A 22,390-nucleotide genomic window follows, 5' to 3' on the forward strand; every position below is an offset into this window, starting at 1 on the left:
TCTCTCTGCTTCCTGATCACCAAATGAGCTGCTTCCCTCTGCCACACTCTTCTGCCATGGTGTTCTGCCTCACCTCAAGCCCCAAGGAATGGAGCTGGTCTTCTATGAGCTAAGACCTCTGAAACCAAGAGCCCTCAAATAATCTTTTCCTCCTCTATGATTTTCTGGTCAGATCTTTTAATCACAGCCGTGAAAAAGCTGACTAAAACATGGAGTGAGATCTGACCTCCCCACTTAACGTATTCCCTATGGAAGAAATGGAAACAGAGTGTATTCTATAATACATATCTTATGTTGATAGGGAAATGTGTGTGGAAATAAACACAGGAAATTTAGGGACCCTTTCAGGAATCGACTGCCTTTTGACCCTTAATGGTGTTGTTCCAAACGTACGAGAGTGGTATTTCAGGAAAAATCAGCCCATAGCTTGCTGACAAAGTGGTAGAGAGCTCACATGACCACCCACTGATTAAATCCAGCTTATACCCAAGGCCTCCCACCTGACCAATGGGCCAAGAAAGGCTGTCGCAGACATCGGAGACACCAAAGCAGAAGCACTCAGAGCAGCCCTGGGGGTTTCTTTCCTTCAAGTTATAGAAGCCTGGTTTGCAGCGGTCACAATTTTTCCCCTCGACATTTTCCTGCAGGTTACAATAAAAAATTTCCAGATGAAGCCAATGAATCCAGACAGAAGAAAATGACATCGATAGGATATTAACAAGGAGGGAGGGTTGGTAGCCCACAGAAGCAGGTAAATAAATATTTTTTTTTTTAAAAAGTCTCATGAAGTCGTTATTTCAAAAAAAAATAGTGGGAATTAATTATTATTTAATTTCATAGCCAAGAACAAGGCTGGGGTTATATGTAAATATGTAAGGTTAGTCATATATGTAAATGAATTCATTTATTTTACTTCTTCCAATTTTGCTGCTTGTATGAACATTTTAAAATCTGAGGAGGGTTGTCTAATTGTTTGTACTACATATAAATACTCGAGATTATTTTTGGTCATACATAACATATGCCTGAGACTGTGCTTTCATGAGAATAAACACAAAAGGTACAACAGGAAATCCTTAGAATTCCAGGGAAATTGCTATTAATATCGTATGGTCAAATAAAACTCCTCATGGGTACCATATGAATGTATTTGTTATGATTATACAGTTCTTTTTTTTTTTTTAAAGAAAAATCCAAGATTAAAAACCTGCATTTCATTAGAGTTTGTGGGAATTTAGTGCTTACCTGATTCTCCCTCAAATACAAAGCTAGAAAAGAATGTCCAGGAAGAATTCAGTCAAGGCCCAATAAATGATATTCAGTGTTGGGTTTCACCTAGAAAGTTACAGAAATGCCTCTGGAATACATGGCCATTGCCCAGAAAAATAAAAAAATGGAATCCAAGTATTCATCTAAGTCCGAGGACACAACAGAACCAACTTGCTGTGACATATCATGCTTCTGGGCAGGGATGAGAGTTTCTGCTTAAATTGAACTGCTTTGTCTGAGAACTGTGAGCCAGTAGAAGATGCTCCTTTTCCAGAGAAGAAACCCAGGGCCACTTTGACCTCCTTGCTTACCTTACAAAGACACGGGTCTGTGCACGGATCGTCATTCACACTGCCAGCTAGATTGCAGTCACAGGGGACACAGTTCGGGTAACCCTTGTAGCCAAACTGGCAGCGATCACATTTTTCTCCTGCATAACCTTCCTTACACGGACACTGACCTGGCCACTTCCCTGGGGAGAAAGCAACACACGGAAATAAAAGAAGTTTAAAGCTAGGGTTGGCAAACATTTTCTGTAAAGGGCCAGAGAATGTACATTTTAGGCTTTCTGGCCACGGAATCTGTAGAACTGCTCAACTCAGCCACTACTGCTGGACCACAGTCACAGACAATGTATAAGCCAATGGCTGCCATTCTATTCCAATAAAGCTTATTCTTAAAAACAGGCAGTGTGCAGATTTAGACCTTGGGCCATAGTTTGCCAACTCCTGTTTTAAATAAAGAAAACAGAGGGAAAACTCACAGAGACTGGAGTCAATGTAAAATAGTACAACAACTTTGAAACACAGTTTAATACTTCTTCAAAATGTTATACACAGAGTGACCATATGATATGGCCATTCCACTCCTAAGTAAACACTCAAACATTCTCCCCAAAACCTTGTACATGAATGTTCATCATAGCATTATTCATAATAGCCAAAAGTAGGAATAACTCAAATATTTATCAGTTGATAAGTGGATATAATGTGATATATTCATCCTATGAAATATTATTCAGCAATAAAAAGGAATGAAATATTGATGTATGTTACAACACAGATAACCCTTGAAAATATATTATGTGAAAGAAGCTCGTCACACAAAAACCCCACATATTGTGTTCCATTTACATGAAATTCCAGAATAAGCAAATATACCCCACCCGCAGGGCCACTATCATCACCCTTTCATCAGGGTGTAAGAATCAGTCAGTCACACAATTTACCCTGCACACTCCTGCTAGGCCCCACAGCTGCACCTCCATGCCTGCTGGTCAATAGCTGTTTTTACTGCCAGTGGCCGAGAATTTGATGGGGTCACAGAAGTCTTCAAACAGATGCAACCTATTCAGGAGACTCTGATATTTGCAAGTGCACTTAACCAAAATTTGAAAGGGAAAGAACACTGACATTTACAAAGTTAACTGGAGAATTTACTTGCTTGGTGAGATGATGTATGCAAAAGTCCTCTGAGCATTTCTAGGAGCTAAATAGAGCAACTGCTATTTACTGTGTTCAATAGATGGCTTTAACTGAGCCTTACTTATTTTTTCATCAAATGCTCAATTATCTGCTCAAATGTCATTTCATCACCCCAACAGTGTCACCTCCACACCCGTTCTCCAACCAATTATGATTCTCAGTTTGGCTTTATGTCCTCGGCACTCTCCCTAGCATTATATTATCCATGTACTTGTTTAGTGTTTCCTTTGAGGAGGGACCTTGGCCATCTATTCAAATATATATCAGAAAGATCTAGAAAACTCCCTGACACATAGTAGGTGCTTTATAAATATTTAGTGAACCAAAGAATTAATAAAGAATCCTACCATCCAACACAGTGCTAATGGTTCTAACAGGTACAATCTTCCACCAAAAAAAAAAAAAAAAAGCAATTGTAAGCACAAAAATGAATCAAGCATTTACCCTTATTTAAGTCAGAATGGAGATCATCCTTAACACAGATGGCACTGAGGGACCCCACAGGGTCACAGGCACAGGGATGGCAAGGTTCATCCTCATAAGGAGAAACCTGAAAGGCAGAAGTTGTCCTGGATTATTTTACTGGAAATGATAGCAATATTAGCAATCATATAAACAAATATTATCAATGCCAAGATAATACTGTTATAAGGGGGCACAGGGAGAAGGAGGAAGGGAGAATACCCCAGGGACACTGTCACAACTGTGTATCAAGTCAACTGAGGACTGACTACACCCTTTAAGCAAGATTCAGCCTCTGGTTAGTGGTAGAATCTCCATATTCCCAGTTAGATAACCCAAGATCACAAAGATAATAGGCCCCTGACCTCAAGTTAAATAACATCCTACTTATCTAGTAAACAGGGCAGAGTAGAAAATAGAAATCAGAAGAACATTATTAGCATGACAATATAAATCAAGCATTACAAAAGGAAAAGGAGTCTCCAACATAGAGGTTGAGAATTGTCTCCATTATATAGGTTGCAACTTTGTGAAGTCTCTTTTTTCTACTTTGGGAAGGCAATGATGCTCAGCCATGGGAGAGACATGTACTTACTTTATGTGGTCTATAATATCCATCCTCGCAGGTTTCACAATTGATTCCCATGGTGTTCTGCAGGCAATTAATGCAAACCCCACCTCCTCTGAACTGCCCAGCCGTATTCAAGCTTCTCTTCTGATTGGCAACACTTTCATCATAGTAACAGTCTTTGGCTTTATTGTGACAATTACATTCTAGAAAATATTTTAACATAAGTGTGTTAAAAAATATTTAATACACAGGATGTCTTATAGAAAGCAGGCCCTTATTTCTCTAAGTAAGTTTATATGACTATCAGTGCAATTAAAATTCTAGAATAAGCAATTTTAATAAGATATAGGCAATATTATGTATGATAACTAGGAAGAGCTATCAAGATAATAAAAGCGAGTGCCCATTTGACACAGCAATCAATCTTCTGGGATGATACTTTGCAGAATCTTTGTACACATGTGAATAAAATGTATGGGTACAATCACTGCATAATTGTTTGTGTTAACAACAGACTAGAGACAACTGAAACACCCATTGATACATACCCATTTAAATAAATTAATTATTATACCCATATAATGGAATTCTGTGCCACTTTTTTTTTTTCAAAGCAGCATTAAATTGCTAACATGGAGAGAATTTAAAGATACATTGTTAAATATTAAGAAGTAATGGGCAGCTCAGTGGCAGAGTACTTGCTTAGCATGTGCAAGGCCCTGGGTTTAATCTGGAGGTCCACAAACAAACAAACAACAACAAATAAGCAATGGTATGAATAGTATGTCTTCTTCTGTGTAAGAACATATGTTGGGAGTAGCACTGTGCTAATGCATGCTTATTTGCACAAAAATTTTAATAAGAACATAATGGGAAATAATAAAAAGTGGGAAGGATGGAAATGAAGTAAAAGGAAAGCTTTTACCCCAAACTTCTTTATATTATTAGATGTTGAAATCCTGTGAATGTATTGTTTATTTAAAAGTTAAATCCAAGATAATAAAGAATAAATGGATGTAGGGGAAGGGGACCTTTGAGAAAATAGCAAATCCATAAAGATACATTTAGCTCTTAATAGTTTAAACTTTTTAAAGATAATCTAGAACTTTGGGCACTATTTGACTTTCTGTGAAAACAAGTTACCTACTCATTGCAAAAGTTAAGATGACAAAAGTGTAGTTATAATAAGAGAAGAACCACATTCTTCAAATAGCATACTTACGTTCACATGTGTTACCAGAGGATATGGTCCCAGGCCTCCAGGGCTGCTGGTGGTACCCAGGACAGCACATGTTACAGCTCTCTCCACAAGTATTATGTTCACACAGACACTGTAGTTTCTACACAAAAAGGGATGCGAAACTGGATCAGAAAACTTTACCTATGTATTTTTCTTAATTGTATTTAAGGAGAGAACCTACCATAAATAAGTGGAAAGATGTCACAATGGAAGGACATTCACCCATATCAAATAAACTGGGAGGTAACTTTTCTAAAAGGATATATACAGATAGTCTGGTTGCAAAGAGAAGTGAGGAAGATAAAAGTAACTCTCAAAGATGGGATAGCTAACAAAAATGTTTTGTTTTTCAAAGATGCATTGACTTTTAAGGATTTGGAAGTTTTTAATAATAATTGTCTTAATTATTAGAAGACTTCTCATTAATAATCTTCTGACATTCATTTACAGATTTTTTTTAGCATCAAAATAATACAATCTGGAATGAGGGTGTGGCTCAGTGGTAGAGTGCTTGTCTAGCATGTGGGAGGCCCTGCATTCAACCTCTAGCACTGCAAAAACAAACGTCAACAACAACAAAACCCAAAAGACAAAAACAAACAACAATAGCAACAAAAGAATAATCCTATTCCAGAGGTACAAAATTACAGGGAAAAGATAAGGAAAATAAAAAGTAATTTGTGTAAGTGCTTTGAATTCACTTAATACTGTGCTAAAACAAACTTTATTCTACTCTGATTCAGTACCACAAACATGTAAATGGAGAAAATGAGAAGGCAATATTTTTTAAAATGTTCAGCATAAATTATAACTGCACATGTTTTTGCTCAATTCTCTCCTAGAGAGAAGAGTTTCAAAATTCAGAATACTTTGACTTGTTCACCTTACTGTAGTAAATTTTACGTCATGTATACCTTACCACACATGCAGAAAACCACAAGAAGGACTTAATTAGAAATATATCCTCCAAATAAAGCAAAATGATGAAATTGTTTAAAAAAATTAAACCATAATGCATCTTTATCTGGTTTTGATATCAGGGTTATACTGGCTGTATAGAAAGTATCTGGGAGTGTTCCCTCCTTTCTATTTCATGAAATAAATGAGAATAACTTGTGTTAGTTCTTCTGTAAAGGTCTGGTAAAACTCAACTGAGAATCCATCTGGTTCTGGGCTTTCCTTTGTTGAAAGGCTTTTAATTGCTGCCTCAATCTCATTGCTTGATATTGATCTGTTTATACTCATGGTTCAATTTGGGCAGATCATATACATGCAGAAATCTGTCAATGTCTTCTATATTTTCCAGGTTATTGTAGAATAAATTTTCAAAATAGTTACTAATGATCCTCTGGATTGCAGAAGTCCTTGTGGTGATATTTCCCTTTCATCTCTAATTTTGTTGGTTTGGGTTTTCCTCTAGCTTTCTGTTAGTTTGACTAAATATTTATCAATCTTGTTTATCTTTTCACAAAGTCAATGCATGTTGCATTGATCCTTTTTATTATTATTTTTTAAAATTTTTAATTTCATTAAATTCATCTCTGATCTTAATTATTTTCTGTCTTCTAGTGATTTGGGATTGGTTTGTTCTTCTTTCTCTAGAGCCTTGAGGTATGACATTATATTTTTTATTTGTGATAAAAACAGTAAGTAAGTAGAAAATCCATACCGCAGAGGAAGGGGAGCAAGGTTAGGGAGGAGGGGAGGGAAAGAAGAACTACTGGGTCTGGAAATGGAGCAAATTATATTCCATGCATGCATGATTATGTCAAAAGGACCTCACTATTATATATAAATATAATACACCAATAAAAACATTAAAAATTAAAACAGTAAAATTTTATGAAAATATTTTTACTCTTTTGCTACATGAGTTTATACCTTTCAACATTTGCCTTGAATGCAAAAGAATACTGAAAATATTACAGTTACAACTTCTACGCTGAAGTTGCAGTAAATCATCAAATACTAGAACTTACCTTTGTAGTTTCATCCCATGGGCAACTGCTAGCATGGCCGGAGCAAATGCACATCCCTCCAACAGAAATGTCCTTTATTGAATAGTAATACTAAAAAAAAGAAATGTTACATACAGAAATTAAAACCTTTTTATTTCATTGAAAAGAAAACACTGGCACTCCACAAATCTCTCAGGTATTGTGTTATCAGTAATCTAAAACTATATGTCCATTTCAAATTATATTTCATGCACAATGAATGTTGGTGCTCAATTAAAATCAATAATGCTCAAATCAACTCATCTACTAAATCTAAGAGTCTAAAAGAATTTTCCAGCTTGGCTGCATCTTAAACCAAAGAGATCATCTTCAAACCCCATCTGCCAAAACACCTAAAAAATACTGGGCAATTGAATTTAGTACTACATAAAAAAGATAATACATCACCAGCAAAGAAGATTTATCCTCCAAATGCAGTTAGTTTAATACACAAAAATCAGTAGATGTAAATAGCCTCATTAACAAAATAGTGTTTTTCTCTTAAGATTAGTTCTCACCACTTTGTAGATTTGTATATGTTAATAGATATCTTTTGGGATTTCATTTTCCATTATTCATTACTGTATATATAAATGTGATTCATTTTTTAAATTTTTTTATTTGTTTTAATTAGTTATACATGACAGTAGACTACATTTAAGCACTTTGATATATCATACATAGATGGGATATAATTTCTCATTTCTCTAAGTGTACATGTTGCAGAATCATATTGGTCATGCAGTTATATATATATATATAACAGTAATAATGTCTGTTTCATTCTACTATCTTTCCTCTCCCCACACTCCTCTCCTTCCCTCCCATCACATCCCTCTACCTAATCTAAGGTAATGCTATTCTTCCATAGTACCCCCTCACCCCACCCTTATTGTGAATTAGTGTCCACATATTAGAGAAAACATTTGGTCTTTGGTTTTGTGGGATTGGCTTAATTCGCTTAGCATGATATTTTCCAACTCCATCCACTTACTGGCAAATGCCATAATTTTACTCTTTTTTTAAAGCTGAGTAATATTCCATTGAGTATATATTCCACATTTTTTATTTTGAATATTGTAACAGTGTTAAATTCACTTACATTTACTAGTTGTTTCACATTTTCTATGCATATAATCATGTCATCTATAAGTGGAGCTTTACTCTTACTGTGCTCTCTGTATGCCTTTGATTTATTTTTCTTGCATTATTGAACAAGAGCTTTACCAATAAACCATAAGATATTTCCAAGAGAAATTAAAGAAGATCTAGATAAGTGAGAAGGCACAGGATGTTCACGAACTGGATGATTCAATATTGTTAAGAGGTCTTCCAAAATTCATCTTAAATTGACGTTAAGAATCAATGGGGGCTAGGATTGAGGCTCAGGGGTACGGCGCTTGCCTAGCATGTGTAAGACACTGGGTTCGATCTTCCTTAGCACCACATAAAAATAAATAAATAAAATAAAGTTATTTTTTAAAGAGTCAATTGAATAAATGCCTTTTAAAAAAAAAGAATCAATAGAATTTCAGTGAAAATCTTTGCAGGCTTTTTTGGGGGGTGAGAGGGTAGGACACAATATCAGAGCTACCATGTAAAGGCAGCATTTGTATTAAAGGATATACAATGATATTTGATAAAATAAGGATATAACACCTGGGAAGAAAGAGAGCCAACCTGGGAGAACAACCAAATTGAAAACAAGAAAAGAGAATCTCCCTGAAACCAAACAAACTTATAACAATGGTGGTGGTGGGGCACATATACTCACTCGTCTTGTAACAATAGGGTCAAGGTCTTTGGGTTCTCGGTGGCTAAGGGTCATGAGATCTGCATTGAGTGTCCTGATGCGCTGTAATCGAAGGCGGATATATCGCGCAGAGGTAAATTCCAACAACCTGGGGGAAGGATCATCAGCACTTGGTCTGCCATTGATGAGTGATGTATGAATCTAAAACATGAAGAAGAAAAATAAATGTCATTTTTGTTAAAGAGAGAGAGAGAGGAGGGAGGGTGAGAGAGAGAGAATTTTTTAATATTTATTTTTCAGTTTTTGGTGGACACAACATCTTTATTTTATTTTTATGTGGTGCTAAGGATCGAACCCAGCGCCCCGAGCATGACAGGTGAGCACGTTATCGCTTGAGCCACATCCCCAGCCCACAAATGTCATTTTTAAGCATGGCAAAAATATACCCCTAATGGCTTAATTTCAGGATATAATCTTTAGCAAGATACAAAATCAAACCCAAACAATCAAATACTTGTCAAAATTTAACGTGTGTTAACTACTTGTGAATCACTGCGATCCACATCACATCTTCAATTTACGAGAGTTATCCATTCCAGTGTCTGAGGTTGCTGGGGATCTTTAACTGGGCACCTCTCCTGCGTGGTAAGGATATTTTAAACATCTATTATTAAGCTATGGCTTCTCAGAAACAAATTCTAAAATCCATGAAGAGGCTGGGGAGAGCAAGAAAAGGGTGCCAAAAGCCATAATCATAACCTGCTCTCTTAATTAATCTCTGCTCTTGAAACAATGGGCTTTCTACAGAGTCCCTGCTGTGAAGAGCACTTCAGAGAGGTTTTTGTAGTTTTATCTCATCAAGTCAGGTGCTACTGAAGAATGTGCTGCTTTCATTACACTCTGACTTTAATGAAGTGTGTGCCACCTGGGTGTGCTGAGCATGGAGCTGTGACATTTTATGGGCATCTCCCAGTCCTCAAATCCCTCCAAACAGAGCTACACAGAGAAAATTGGGAACTACATCTTTTAGAAGCATTTTGGCTGTCGTTTTAATATTTCAACAAACGTTCTCATCCTGGTGTTATGGAAAGATGCTCTGAAGGAGGAACTGATGGACTTATTCCATTACAACAGAGTAAAAAATGCAGGACCTCCATGAAGGGAAGAAATCAATGGGGTAAAATTAATCTGCAGTGAAGTTAATCATACTAGGCAGCATTCAGGGCTACTTTAAATAGAAGTAGGTAGCTGTAGTGAAGGTCTTTGTATTGAGAGCAATCGATTTTGTGTGTTCGATATCTGCTCCTACAAGGGCTATCTCAACATTTGAGGCAGGGGTCTCTGAGGAGGAAAAGCTGTCACCACCGTGGGCACGGTACCTCTCCATGATCCAGTGGTATCAGTCTAGAATAATAGGAGGTGCAGATCACTTCGTCGTCGGCTCTGTAAGTGGGCGGCCCCCGTCTTGGAGTTATGTTGTAGCGTGTCAAACACTCTGTGTCACTGACTGCGTAATACTGCCAGGGGCTGAATGTGGTGCCATCCAGAGAGCGCTCCAAAATCCAGTTTCCAGGTCTGGGGGCATTGGCGGCTTTAATGATGACATAGGCAACTTGAAAAACCTGAAACAAAGACATTGGAAAATCTCAACCCAGAATCAGTGTGTCAGAGGCAGAGAAACACTGCATGAGTGCGATTACATGTGGAATCCAAGATAGTCCATTCACAAAAGTGTGATTGCCAGGGGCTGGAGGAGGGGAGAATGAGGGAACGTGTGTCCAGGAGCACGTTTCAGTTATGCAAGATGAGTAAGTTCTGGGGGTCTCATGTACAATGTGTCTATAGGGAACAATATTGTGTACTAACAGGGTAGATAGCTCTTATCTGAAGAGATGGTTATATTCCTTGTCTTGATTATGGTTATTATTTCACAAGGCACAGGTATATGAAATCATTAAATTATGCCCATTAAATATGTAAAATTTTTTTAAAATTAAAAAAGAAGAAGCAGCAGTCATTGCTCAAAAAGCAAAGTAGTTCTTGAGAAAACTATTATATGATGATTGCCAATGTCTCTCTATGCTTTTGTTAGGTAGGAGACAGGGCATGGGGAAAGGATAGAAAAGTGAGAGAGAGGTTACCAACCACCTAACACTCTGCCTGAAGGCCCTGTGGTGAGGGGAAGCTGGGCCATCTTGTGGTTAAAGGAAGGAAGCTACACCACCACAGAGTTCAGGACCTTGAAGGGAAAGTCCCAGATCTTGATCTTGGGCATCAACAATAGCTTGAGGGAGGGACCTAAAGTTAACTAGCTGTTAGTTAACATATCATTAGGATTGCAGTTTGCTCCCCCTCTGTGCATTAGGGAGGGAGCCTTTTGCATGCACAGTAGAAAAGAAATTATGGCAGGTTCAGCTGTCAATCAAGGTGTCAATCAACCCCAAATACACCCTGGGAAGAACTAGCACAGCTCAATAAAGTATGCTCCACTGTGTAGATAGGGCCTGGAGCTACTTCAGAGCCCCGCCCACTCTGTTTTCTCCAAGAGTGCTCTGTTTACCTTTGCTTTGTTTACCAACCTCCTCAGTCTTGGTCAGGACTGGGCACCTCCTGGGGACCCCTGCCACATGCCAGTAACACATTTGTGTATAACTGCTCATACACATTAATCAGAAATATGTCTTATGTCCTGGCATTTATTTTCATAATAAACTCAAAAAGCACTCACAAATAAATTTGCACTTTTATTATTAGCAGTATTAGCATTAACGTAAGTACTTATTCTATTGTTTCCCAAGTCTTTTACCTGGATTCTGGCTAGTAATAGTAGTATTATATTTCATTAATCGTAATGTTAAATGTATTTCTCACAGTGATTAGGTGACTTGGAGACAATAGATCTGAATAGGACAAAAAAACAGTTAGCCCACTACATGTCTACTAAATCGGCTAAAATCCAAAATACTGACAACACCCAATGCTGGTGAGGACGTGGAACAACAAGAACTCTCATTCACTGCTGGTAGGAATGCAAAAAAAGGTGCAGCCTTTTGAGGACAGTTTGACAGTTTCTTATAAAACTAAACACCAATTCATCCAATAACCATGCTTCTTGACATTTACTCCAATGAACTGAAGACTCATAGAACTTGCACACAGATGTTTACAATTGCTTTATTCATAACTGGCAAAATTTGGAAGCAACCATGAAGGCCTTGCAAGGTAAATAGATGCACAAAATATAGTGCATTCAGATAATGAAATAGCATTTGAGGGGGTGGGGTGCCAGGGGTTAAACTCAGGGCACTCGACCACTGAGCCACATCCCCAGCCCTGTTTGTATTTTATTAAGAGACAGGGTTTCACTAGCTTGCTTAGCACCCACTGTTGCTGAGGCTGGCTTTCAACTCATGATCCTCCTGCCTCAGCCTCCCGAGCTGCTGGGATTACAGGCATGTGCCACTGTGCCGAGCTTGAAATAGCATTCTTAAAAAATAATAATAATAATAGAATTCAAAATAAGGAGGAAGCAAAGCAAAAGAGGATACAGCTGACTATTAACAGAATGAGGAAACTGGCCAGACAAACCTTGGATTTGGAAAGGAACTTTGTGTATAACTAGCCCCAAATCCTGCACCAGGAAGGAATCATCTCTCCAACAACCCAGCCCTCCTGGGAGCACTTCCAGAGACAGAAAATTCATTGGTTCCTAAGACAGCACTTTTGTTTTATGACAAGTCTACATTGCAGGTTCTTTCTTTTTACACTTATTCAAGGTCTGCCATAAATTTCTATGTACTGGAGAGAAAGAAAAGATGTAGGATTCCACATTGATGTAACTGTCGTTCAAACATTTGAACATAACTATCATATATCTCTCCAGAACTCAGAAAAGAAGTCTTTTCATTTTTTGCTTCAACATTCTGGTTTCTTAAAAACATTCATTATTTATCAAGGTACCATCACCTTCTCATGATGTTCTGGACACAAGCTTATTTTAAAACACGGTTTCCAGGAACTCAGCACAAAATTCCAAATGCTTCTAAATTGGGAAGAAAGAGTGAAAACACCATGTCCCTCATTTCAGTCCTTCAGTCTTTGGGAGCAAATTTGGATTGTTAACTCAACAAAAAGGACAGTCCCTTTCCATGTGAGCTGCTATTTAGTCCAGATTCCCTCTAACTCAGATAGCTATGTGCAATTTAAAAAAAAAGTCCACTATTTTCTGTTTTTTAAATATACAGTCATCTCTCTGTATTGTGAGATGTGTGTCTGAGTTCAGACAACCACAGCTTGAAAGTATATTTCAAAAACTGCATCCGAACTGAACAGGTTCCCTATTAAATGATACATTATAACAAGTGTTTACTAGCATTTCCATGGTGTTAAGTGTTGTAAGTAATCTAGAGACGATTTAAAATATATGAGAGGGCATGCATAGGTTCATGCAAAGACAGTGCCATTTTATATGGGGGACTTGAGGGTTATGGATTCTGGTATTCTCAAGTTGTCCTGGAACCACTCCCCATGGACAGTAAAGACCAACTGTATACATAATACATGCATGTAAAAGTGTACATAAACATGCAAGTTTGTATATATATGTTTGTATGACAATATTAATTTATATATGTGCATATGTATATGCTTGTGTATATGTATGTTTTTGTTTGTGCATATGTTTGTGTGTGCACATACATTTGTGTGTACATCTGAGCATGTATGTTTGTGTGTGTGTGTGTATATGTGTGTTATGCATAACACACATACACACACACACACAAGTAAGTTGTTCACTTACTCTGAGTCTTATTGTCTCTGGGATTTGGGGGTTTTGTTTTTTTAGCCTCTCCTCATCAATTCCAGGAACACAAGAGCTCTTTAAACCTAACCCATCACAAACCAAATAATTTTATATTCACCTACTAATTCTAGGGAATCCACAGGCAAGGACAACCCTATCTTGTTCTAATAACTCTGTTCACTCACAAGAAACGTTCCCTGGCCGAGTTTGGTACGTGGGTGATATGAGGTGCCTGATATCTGGGCTCTCCACGTTCGTTGTCTTGCTATAGAAAGCAACCACTGTTTCTAAAGCACATTAGAAGCAAAACCATGTCCTCAGGGTTTTGATAAATGAGGACAGGGCAGAACACCCTCCTCTGTACTTGTCACTGTCCTAGTGCTTTGCAAATATTTTCAGCATAAAAGCAGAGCTCTATCCCTGTAATGCCAGTAGCTCCGGACGCTGAGGCAGGAGGATGACAAGTTCGAGGTCAGCCTCAGCAACTTAGGAAGACCCTAAGGAACTTAGGGAGACTGTCTCAAAATAAAAAGGGCTGAGGATGTGGCTCAGTGATTTAGGGACCCTGGGTTCAATCCTGGGTAGCAAAAAAAAAAAAAAAGTAAAACTTTATGAGCACATGGACCATTATCACATTCCACTGTGCACGTGTGAAATTAGGACTTACACAATGGAGGCCTGGAGCAACTGGAGAGAAACTGTTTACAGACATCATTTACAAAGATAATGGAAATGGGATGTATTTACCTTCTGTTTTCCAGTTTCATCTCTGAAAATGCAAAGGACTAACAGACTTCTTACCACATGTATGTAAGAGCTTACTCATATTATTTCATTTAACCCCAAATGACACTGCTAGTGTTTTTACATATATGGAAACTCATGTAAAGAAAAGTCAAAGAACAAGTTAGTGAGGTACAGGTCCTAATAGGAAACCAGGAGTTCTCCCCCCTCAGTCCTCGGCCACCATGCATAAGGCCTGCCAGAGTACAAGCTCTCCACCTCTGACCTCGCCCTGCACTTTCTTTTTGTGACAACAACAGTAACAACAACAAAGACTTTCACACTCACTGGGAAACCAGGTTCTAAAGAGACACAAGGGCACATGTTCCATTAAATTCTGGAGTTTCTGTCATGGGAGCTAAGGATCAGTGTGGGGAGGGAATGGAGAATATGCAAGAAACAAAAATGAGTAAATATTTATAATGACATATTGATTAATGATAATCTTCATTGGTGTTAATAAATACCATTAATAATAATATGAGCAATGAACATGAACATTAATTTATTACTCTAATCAAATTACAGAGCACTTACTGTGGCCAGTGATAAATGCTTTTTGAGAATGACTGACTCTGTGACTCCTTGGAACTGCCTTCTTCTCATGAAGTAAATACTATTATTTCCTGTACTTTACAAATGAGGAAACTGAGGCACAGAAAGATGAAGTCATCTTCCTGGGATGTCACAAGTAAAACCTGTATAACAAAGGGTGTGCCCTCATAACCACTGCGCAACATGACCTCCAGAGATTGCCAGGGTAAGGGAGGAAGGAATCCTGGGCTGAGGCAACTGATGAGAACCAACCCCATTTCCCCAAACTCTTACTTCCAGCAGCAGCATTTATTTTAACACCATGTTCTGGTAGCTTACCAAACCCTTGTCAGCTTTTGTACTGACAATTCAGCCATGCATAAAAAATTGGGGCCAAACGGAAGAGAAGCTATAGAGAAGAAACTTCAGGACACATCTTCCAGGAAGACTTTTATTAGAAGTCAGTCATTATTCTCACAATCTCTCAATAGTCATCAAGGTTGTCCCCAAAGGGCAGACCAGGAGACAAATGAAAATCAGACCCTGAGCTCTAAGTCGAACAGAGGAAAAGGATATTATGAAGGGTATAAATACAAATTGTCTTCACTTAAACCCTGTTATGGGCTGATTATGCCCCCTCCCAAATTCTATAGGGTAAGTCCCACCCTCTAGTACCTCAGAATGTGACTGTATTTGGAGACAGGGCCTTGAAAGGGGTGACTTAAGTAAAATGAGGCTGATCTAAAATGACTGTGTCCTTATAAAAAAGCGATTTGGACACAGACACACACAGAGGGAAGATCATGTGAAGAGACAGGGAAAAGATGGGCACCTACAAGCCAACAAGAAAGGGCTCAGAGAAAACCAAACCCACCAACACCTGGATCTCCGATTTTCAGGCTCTAAATCTGTGAGAAATAAATTTCGCTTGCTGAAGGCACATAGTCTGTGATATTTGTTATGGTGGTTTGAGTTGCCTAAGATAAGCCCTAATTTAAGAATCCGGTGTTGATAAACAGGTCTTATAGCTAAGGTAGAAAAAAGCAAGGGATTCTGTGTATAGAGAATTTTAAATTTTGTTCAAATAAAATCCACTATATCTCTGTTGTCCCTTTCTGGCATGGTTGACTAAACTGCCTTTTCTCCCAATATAAGGTTGGCTGAACACAAACTGTTGACACAGGGGTTTTCACTGGACTCAGACTCATCCCAGTCTTGCCAAACCTACAGCTGATACAGCCCTTCTTAAATCCACTTTCATCCCAGTTCTCCGTCCAGTGGCCTTCGTTAATGATCACTGGAATGCACATAAACATTGTCACATAAATAAAGTAGGCACACATCAAACACCACTGTCTACAGAGGAATCCACACAGGAATGTCCATGTGGACCTCAATCTTAACTTAAATATAGTAAATCCATCTCAGGCCCACAAGTCTAAAAATCACAGAGAGCCTAACCTTCCAAGGTCAGAGGCCCATTTCCCATGTGCAGTGAGAAGTCTCTCCTCTCCACAGAAAGGACAGTTGTGTTCTGCACAACTGTGGTCTCAGGAAATCTTTGGGGCCCGAGACCATACGTGAATCCCTTCTGTAAATTGCCCATAAAAAAAAAAAAACTTAACTGTCCCCATGGCTGTAACCAAACAGGGAATGAGGGAGTGTTTTCTCTCTTAGGTGAAAGGAAATGAACTTCTCACAGGTGAAAGAGATTTAGGTTAATAGTTAAGTGTATTTGATAAATAATATTGCTTGACAACCCTAAAAATAAAGGGAATTTGTGTTTTATTAGCTTTCTTGCTTATAAAATTATTAGAGAATGAAATTTAAAATGACTGCTTGAATTACTCTTTATTGCTGGAGAATAAAGAAGCAATTATTTCAGAGAAGGCTCATTCCTAATGCTGATGTGAATCACTTTCAGTCTTACAGCATATCCATCACGAAAGCACCTGGTCCATTCATGACTGAGTGAAGAAGCAGCAAAATCTATGAAGGACAAGTAACGTGGACAGCTTAGATGTCTGCTGAGGAAGAATGTGTGCAATATACATTTTAGATCTTTTAGGAGCTATTACCTGAAAATGTATTTTCTATTGTATTTTGGTTGTGTGTTTTACTGTTTTCCCTCGTTTAACCCAGGAGGTCTCACTATTCTGTATCTAGAACACCTATTAAAGAACTGAGCAATATTATAGATGACCTAGATATATAGAACTATGAACTATGGAACATAATGGGTCAAGGCCAGTATATACAACTAAAGTAAAAGAAAGAAAGAAAGAAAGAAAGAAAGAAAGAAAGAATAAGTAGAGATTTGTCTTTCTGTGAATTTGGTGCTGACATTAGACATGAAAAATAAGCGTATGAAAGACCTGTAACTTCTCCCCTACCCCCAGTGCACCCACTTCTTTATTTTTGCTTTATCTTTCTACTGGGAGGAGGAGGGACTGGATGCCAGTGTTGATCAGTTCAGATCAAGCAGGTTTCTTTCCTTAAAATTCCTAAGATGCATGTCTCAGAACATCAAGGAACACTCACTTTTGATCCATGATGAAATACTTAAGCAGACGCTGAGGAAAAGCTAAAGATGATTACCGACAAGAAGGCACAGAAGTAGCAGTCCATTTAACAAGTAAACAGTAGCCTGTAATCAGCAATCTGGAGATGGGAAAGGAATTTTTAAAACATCTGTCAGAAGTAATTCTGTTTTCCATCAACTGGAAAGACTATTTCAAAAAGAGTCCACTGGGAAGCTGTCCCTGGTCCAAGTGCTACTCTTTCCATTTGAGAGTGACTATTAGTGTTATTTCAAAAGTAAAGTTGGAACCACTTTACCTAAGAAGTCAAAACTGAAAAGAGGTCAGTCTCCACTTCCAGTCCCAATGTATTTCTCCATTATATTGCCTAATTTCACCAAATATTCAGGAATGATTTTCCTAATTTGTGGGAAATTGGTTGGAATAACCTCAGAAACCCAACCAGGCATGTCACCAAATGTCCTTTGTGGGGATCTACATTTTTCCTCCATTCCTTGTAAACTCCATGTGACAATCCAGCTCCCCTTGGAATGAGATGAACCTACTTGTGAAATACAGTGACAGGCCATTCTCAGACCAAGTGTTTAACACACAGGACACTGGGAGACATCTGTGATCCGAATTATAGCAAACTGAGAACAGGGAATGTCCCCTAACAATTTTTCATTGTTCCTCTTTCCCAACCCCTAACTCTGACCTTGCCCAGACCTGTCTAGCTTTCACCTAGGAACATCTTAGCCTTTGAAATTACACAAGGGTTTTCTCCAAAAGAAAGCTCCTCACTTGTTCATCTTAGGAGGGATGTGGCAAATAAATAGTTTCTCTTTCCGTCCCTCCTGACTGTGGCAGTAGGCTCTAAAATCTGTCATGGAGACTGGCAAAAAAGAAGTCAGTAATATTCCAGAAAAACTGGAGGTTGTGGCCTAGCTGGGTGCTGTGGAGGTCTGTGACACACCTCCTCCTGCCTCATAGGTTGAAAGGACACATGTGCATCTGCCTTGGCAGCTTTGCTCTGTGGGTCAGCTGACCTGTGTACTCTGGGAACAGCCTGCCCAGTCAAATGACAGCACACACAAGCCTAGGGCAGGAGAGTCAGTAATTCCTTAGCTAGGAAAATGGCTGTTCCTCCCTGAGGAGGTATGAAGGAAGACTGGGCACAGAAGCAGCCCCCTTGGACACAGGAGACCGTGTGAGTCAGTTTTCCATTATTGTAACAAATACCTGAGATGATCACCTTAAAAAGAGGAAAGGTTTATTTCAGCTCATACTTTTGGAGATTTCAGTCCATCGTCACTTGGCACCATCACTTGAGCTCAGCACATCATGGTGGAGACACGTGTTGGGGAAGGCCTTCTCACCTCATGGTGGCCAGAAATTGGGCCAGGGTCCCAATTAACCCTTTCCAGGGCACATTCCCAATGACCTAACTTTTTCCCAATAGGCTCCACCTCCCAATAGCACCATGGGCTAGGACCAAGCCCTTAACACATGGGACTTCCAGGGACATTTAAGATCTAAACTATCACAGACCAGGAACAAGGGATACCAGTAACAATTTTTAATTCAAGCCTTATCCCATAGATATTAATTGAACACGTGTTTTGTAACAGGGACTATGGCAGATGCTACGAATACAGCATGATTTGGAGGCTTAGTCTGGGGTCTTTGTGGCCTGGATACCTTAATGGGAAAGATAGAGGTTGCCTAATTCACCAGGGAGAAAGTCAGGGGTTGGGTGTGGTGGAGGCCAGTTGGGTCTGGAGAAGGTGGGCTAGTCAGTGAAGCTTTCTCCAAAAGCTTCTGTAAATTTAGGGGAAGACTAGGGAGATGTCTAGGTAATGGAAGCAATGGACAGAGGGACAGGAAGGATACCCTGAGAGCCCGAGCATGGATGGAGAGAGACTACAAGTGGCCTTGTTGGCATGAGTAAGGAGAGCCAGAGGGAGACTGGACAGGCAGGGTAGGCATCCCAGAGGTCTTTGTCCCTCATGGTAATACTCTTATACCACTGAAGACCTTAAACCATGGAGTGACAGGGTCATGAGGGATGAAAGATCATGGAGTTGGATGTCAGTACTCGGAAATCATGAGAGATGGTGGTGTTGACTTTATAAAGACCAAAAGACCAGAGTAAGAGATAACAGCAAGTAGGTCTCAAAGAGTCTTCTACAAGGTCAGACTGTGAGTGAGGAAGAACATATGAAGAGGCTAAACAGGGCTTTTCAGCTCAGTCCAGATCCCTCTGTTCATTATGAGGAAGCTGGAGGGGGTGTACCCCCACTCACTTTCCCACACTTTCCTCTTCTATTCTCAGACCCAGAGAATTTCTGGTAGCAAACTCAAGTTATTTTTACTCCGTCTCCTAGTTTGCCCATCGACTCCTTTTTGCCACAGTAGGTGTAGCAACAATGAAGAGCTTATAGCTTTACATCCTTTCTCATCCTTCATCATTAGAAACACCATCATCACAGCCAAAGAAAGTACAAGGGCCTTAATGATTAAGCTTCACAAACCCAACTGCAGAGACTGTCTAGAAAAGCTGGGAAAATCTGTACTGAACTAATTCCATTATACATTAACCTATTTAGTTATACATTTACAACTCCCAGAAACAATAATGATACACTCTCTTTCCTTTGCTCACTAACTGAAGCATTTAGTTTTTATACTAGAAAGGTTAGAAAGTATCATTTTGTGTGTGCACCTAAAGTTTCACTCTGGATGTAGGTCCTTGGTCTACATCCTATTTGAAGATTTCCCTTTTTCTTTTAAACATCTAACTTCATTGAGCATCTATCATTTTCCATGTATTGAACTAATAAATCGTCACTTTTAAAGCTTATTTTAAAAATCCAAATATGTAGGATACATAACATGTAGAAAGGCTTTTGATTATTAAAAAAGATGTGGTAGGAACGTAAAATGGTGCCACTAGTATGGAAAACAGCTTGGTGGTACTCAAAAAAATTAAATAAAGAATGTGATCCAGCAACTGTACTTCTAGGTATACATCCCAAAAACGTGAAAGCAGGAACTCAGTTGTTTACACATAAATGTGTATAGCAGCATTTTTTACAATAGCCAAAAGGTGAAAACAAGGCAAACATCTGTCAAAAGATGAAAGGCTAAGCAAAATTTGGGATATAACATACAATTTTCATTATTCACCTTAAAGAAGAATAAAATTTGATGCATACTAAAACATGAATAAACTTGAAACAAAAGGACAAATATCATTTCCCTCATGTATGCTACCCAGAGTAGTCAAATTCATAGATGGAAAGTAGAATACAGTTTACCAGGAATTGGGGTGAGAGAAGAATGTGGAGCTAGTGTTTAATGGGACAGAATTTCACTTTTGCACAATGAAGTTCTGGGGATGGATGGTGGGGTAGTTGTCCAACAAAGTGAATGTTCTTAATGCCTCTGAACTCTATAATATACATGTAGGATGGTTAAATGGTAAATTTTGCATTGTGCATATTTTACAAGAACCAGGAAAAAAAAGTAAAAATAAGGAGAGAAAATGGAATGAAGATTCAACCTTCTGTGGCGATATCTACATGGAAAATGGGCAGGAATGTGGTATTTCCAGATAGGAGTCAACTATGAAGAAACTCACATGCCCTGATGCAAACATCTTATCTTTCTCATGATCCTATTTCTTTCATGTTCTTAAGAAGCTCAAGCAAAGAATGAGGATGCCTCACAAAATACAAAATCAAAGCCCAAAGCCACTTTTACAGAGAGTCTGGAGATGACCTGACTGGAGATCTATCCTCCTGAGAGAGTGCTCTCCTGCTTGGTGCAATTACCTGACCAACATGCTGGGCAGGGTAACCCTAATGTAAGTGTAGTATAAAGTAGTAAATGATCCCAAATGTTAGCCATCTCAAGAGGCCCACTAAAAGGTAAATGTCCCCTGATTTCATGTCACTAGATAAATAGCAGGGAAAACAAAATTTCATATTTTGTGTTTTAAACTTAATTTTTAAATTAATTTTCTAACTATATAGTCTCATGATCATCACTAAACACTATGGGGAAAACAGCCTTAGAAATAATTAAATGCACTAAATCAGTTATTTTATGAATTATTTTTAAAAGGATGATTAACAATAGCCCAAACCTGACCCCAAATCTATTACAGAGTGGCTATATGGGAATTCTCTTTACTTTCCATTCATTTTTTTCTATTAGCCTAAAACTTCTTGAACATCCAAAGTCTATTGATACTTTTTTAAAAAACAAAAATGTTACCCATATATGTAGTAATTATCAACTTATAAGAAGGCGTAGCCACCCCAGTTGGCTCAGAAAGCTAAGAAGTGGCTTTAAGTCTTCACTCAATTTCTCAGGATCTCTTGGTTTGTACAGCTGTGCCCCCCCCCCATCTAATTATTTGCAGGTTTTAATTTGATCTCACAGCTTTCCCAGGCTTCATCTCCATACCTTATCGAGGATAAAGGGCAGGCCAGAGTGAGGCAGTGTTTTCTACAGTCAAGCGTCATTTAATTTGGGGAACACATTCTGAGAAGTGCCATTAGGCTTTCTTGTCACCGTGTGAACATCAGAGTGTACTTGCACACCAAGGTGGTATAGGCTGCTATATAGCTAAGCCATATGGCATAGCTACTACTCCTAGGCCACAAACCTGCACGCCATGTTAGTGTACTGAGGCCACATGGGGAGCACTGTAGGCAACTGTAACATGACAGTAAGTATTTGTGTGTTTAAACATATCTAAGCATAGAAAAAAGTACAGTAAAAATACTGGGCAATAGGAATTTTCAGTTCCATTATAACTATCATCATATAAGCCACCTGCCCCTGTCTAAAACCTCATCATGTGGCACATAACCTGTATCTGTGTATGAATTTCAAAGGGACCTCAGGTCTGAATATATGCATTGGCATAATCAGGCAGCTGTCACAGTCACTAACGAGTTTGTA

The 22,390-nt window shown here is 38.6% G+C and overlaps 1 protein-coding gene across 1 annotated transcript in view; it reads right to left on the reverse strand.

Moving 5' to 3' along the window:
- Lama1 (laminin subunit alpha 1) overlaps window positions 1-22,390 on the reverse strand; it is a 165,121-nt gene that overhangs the window by 101,768 nt on the left and 40,963 nt on the right. The window contains exons 4-11 of the mRNA XM_046467487.2: window positions 10,156-10,398; window positions 8,798-8,977; window positions 7,006-7,095; window positions 5,009-5,126; window positions 3,811-3,989; window positions 3,198-3,303; window positions 1,581-1,741; window positions 501-641 (exon numbers count right to left, since the gene is read on the reverse strand). Coding sequence (XP_046323443.1) covers window positions 501-641; window positions 1,581-1,741; window positions 3,198-3,303; window positions 3,811-3,989; window positions 5,009-5,126; window positions 7,006-7,095; window positions 8,798-8,977; window positions 10,156-10,398 — 1,218 coding nt within the window. The remainder of the gene's footprint in view (window positions 1-500; window positions 642-1,580; window positions 1,742-3,197; window positions 3,304-3,810; window positions 3,990-5,008; window positions 5,127-7,005; window positions 7,096-8,797; window positions 8,978-10,155; window positions 10,399-22,390) is intronic.

This window comes from Marmota monax, unplaced genomic scaffold (genome assembly GCF_021218885.2).
Source record: "Marmota monax isolate L192 unplaced genomic scaffold, Marmota_monax_Labrador192_F-V1.1 WCK01_AAM20220418_F8-fsc00103, whole genome shotgun sequence".
NCBI classification, from domain to species: domain Eukaryota; kingdom Metazoa; phylum Chordata; class Mammalia; order Rodentia; family Sciuridae; genus Marmota; species Marmota monax.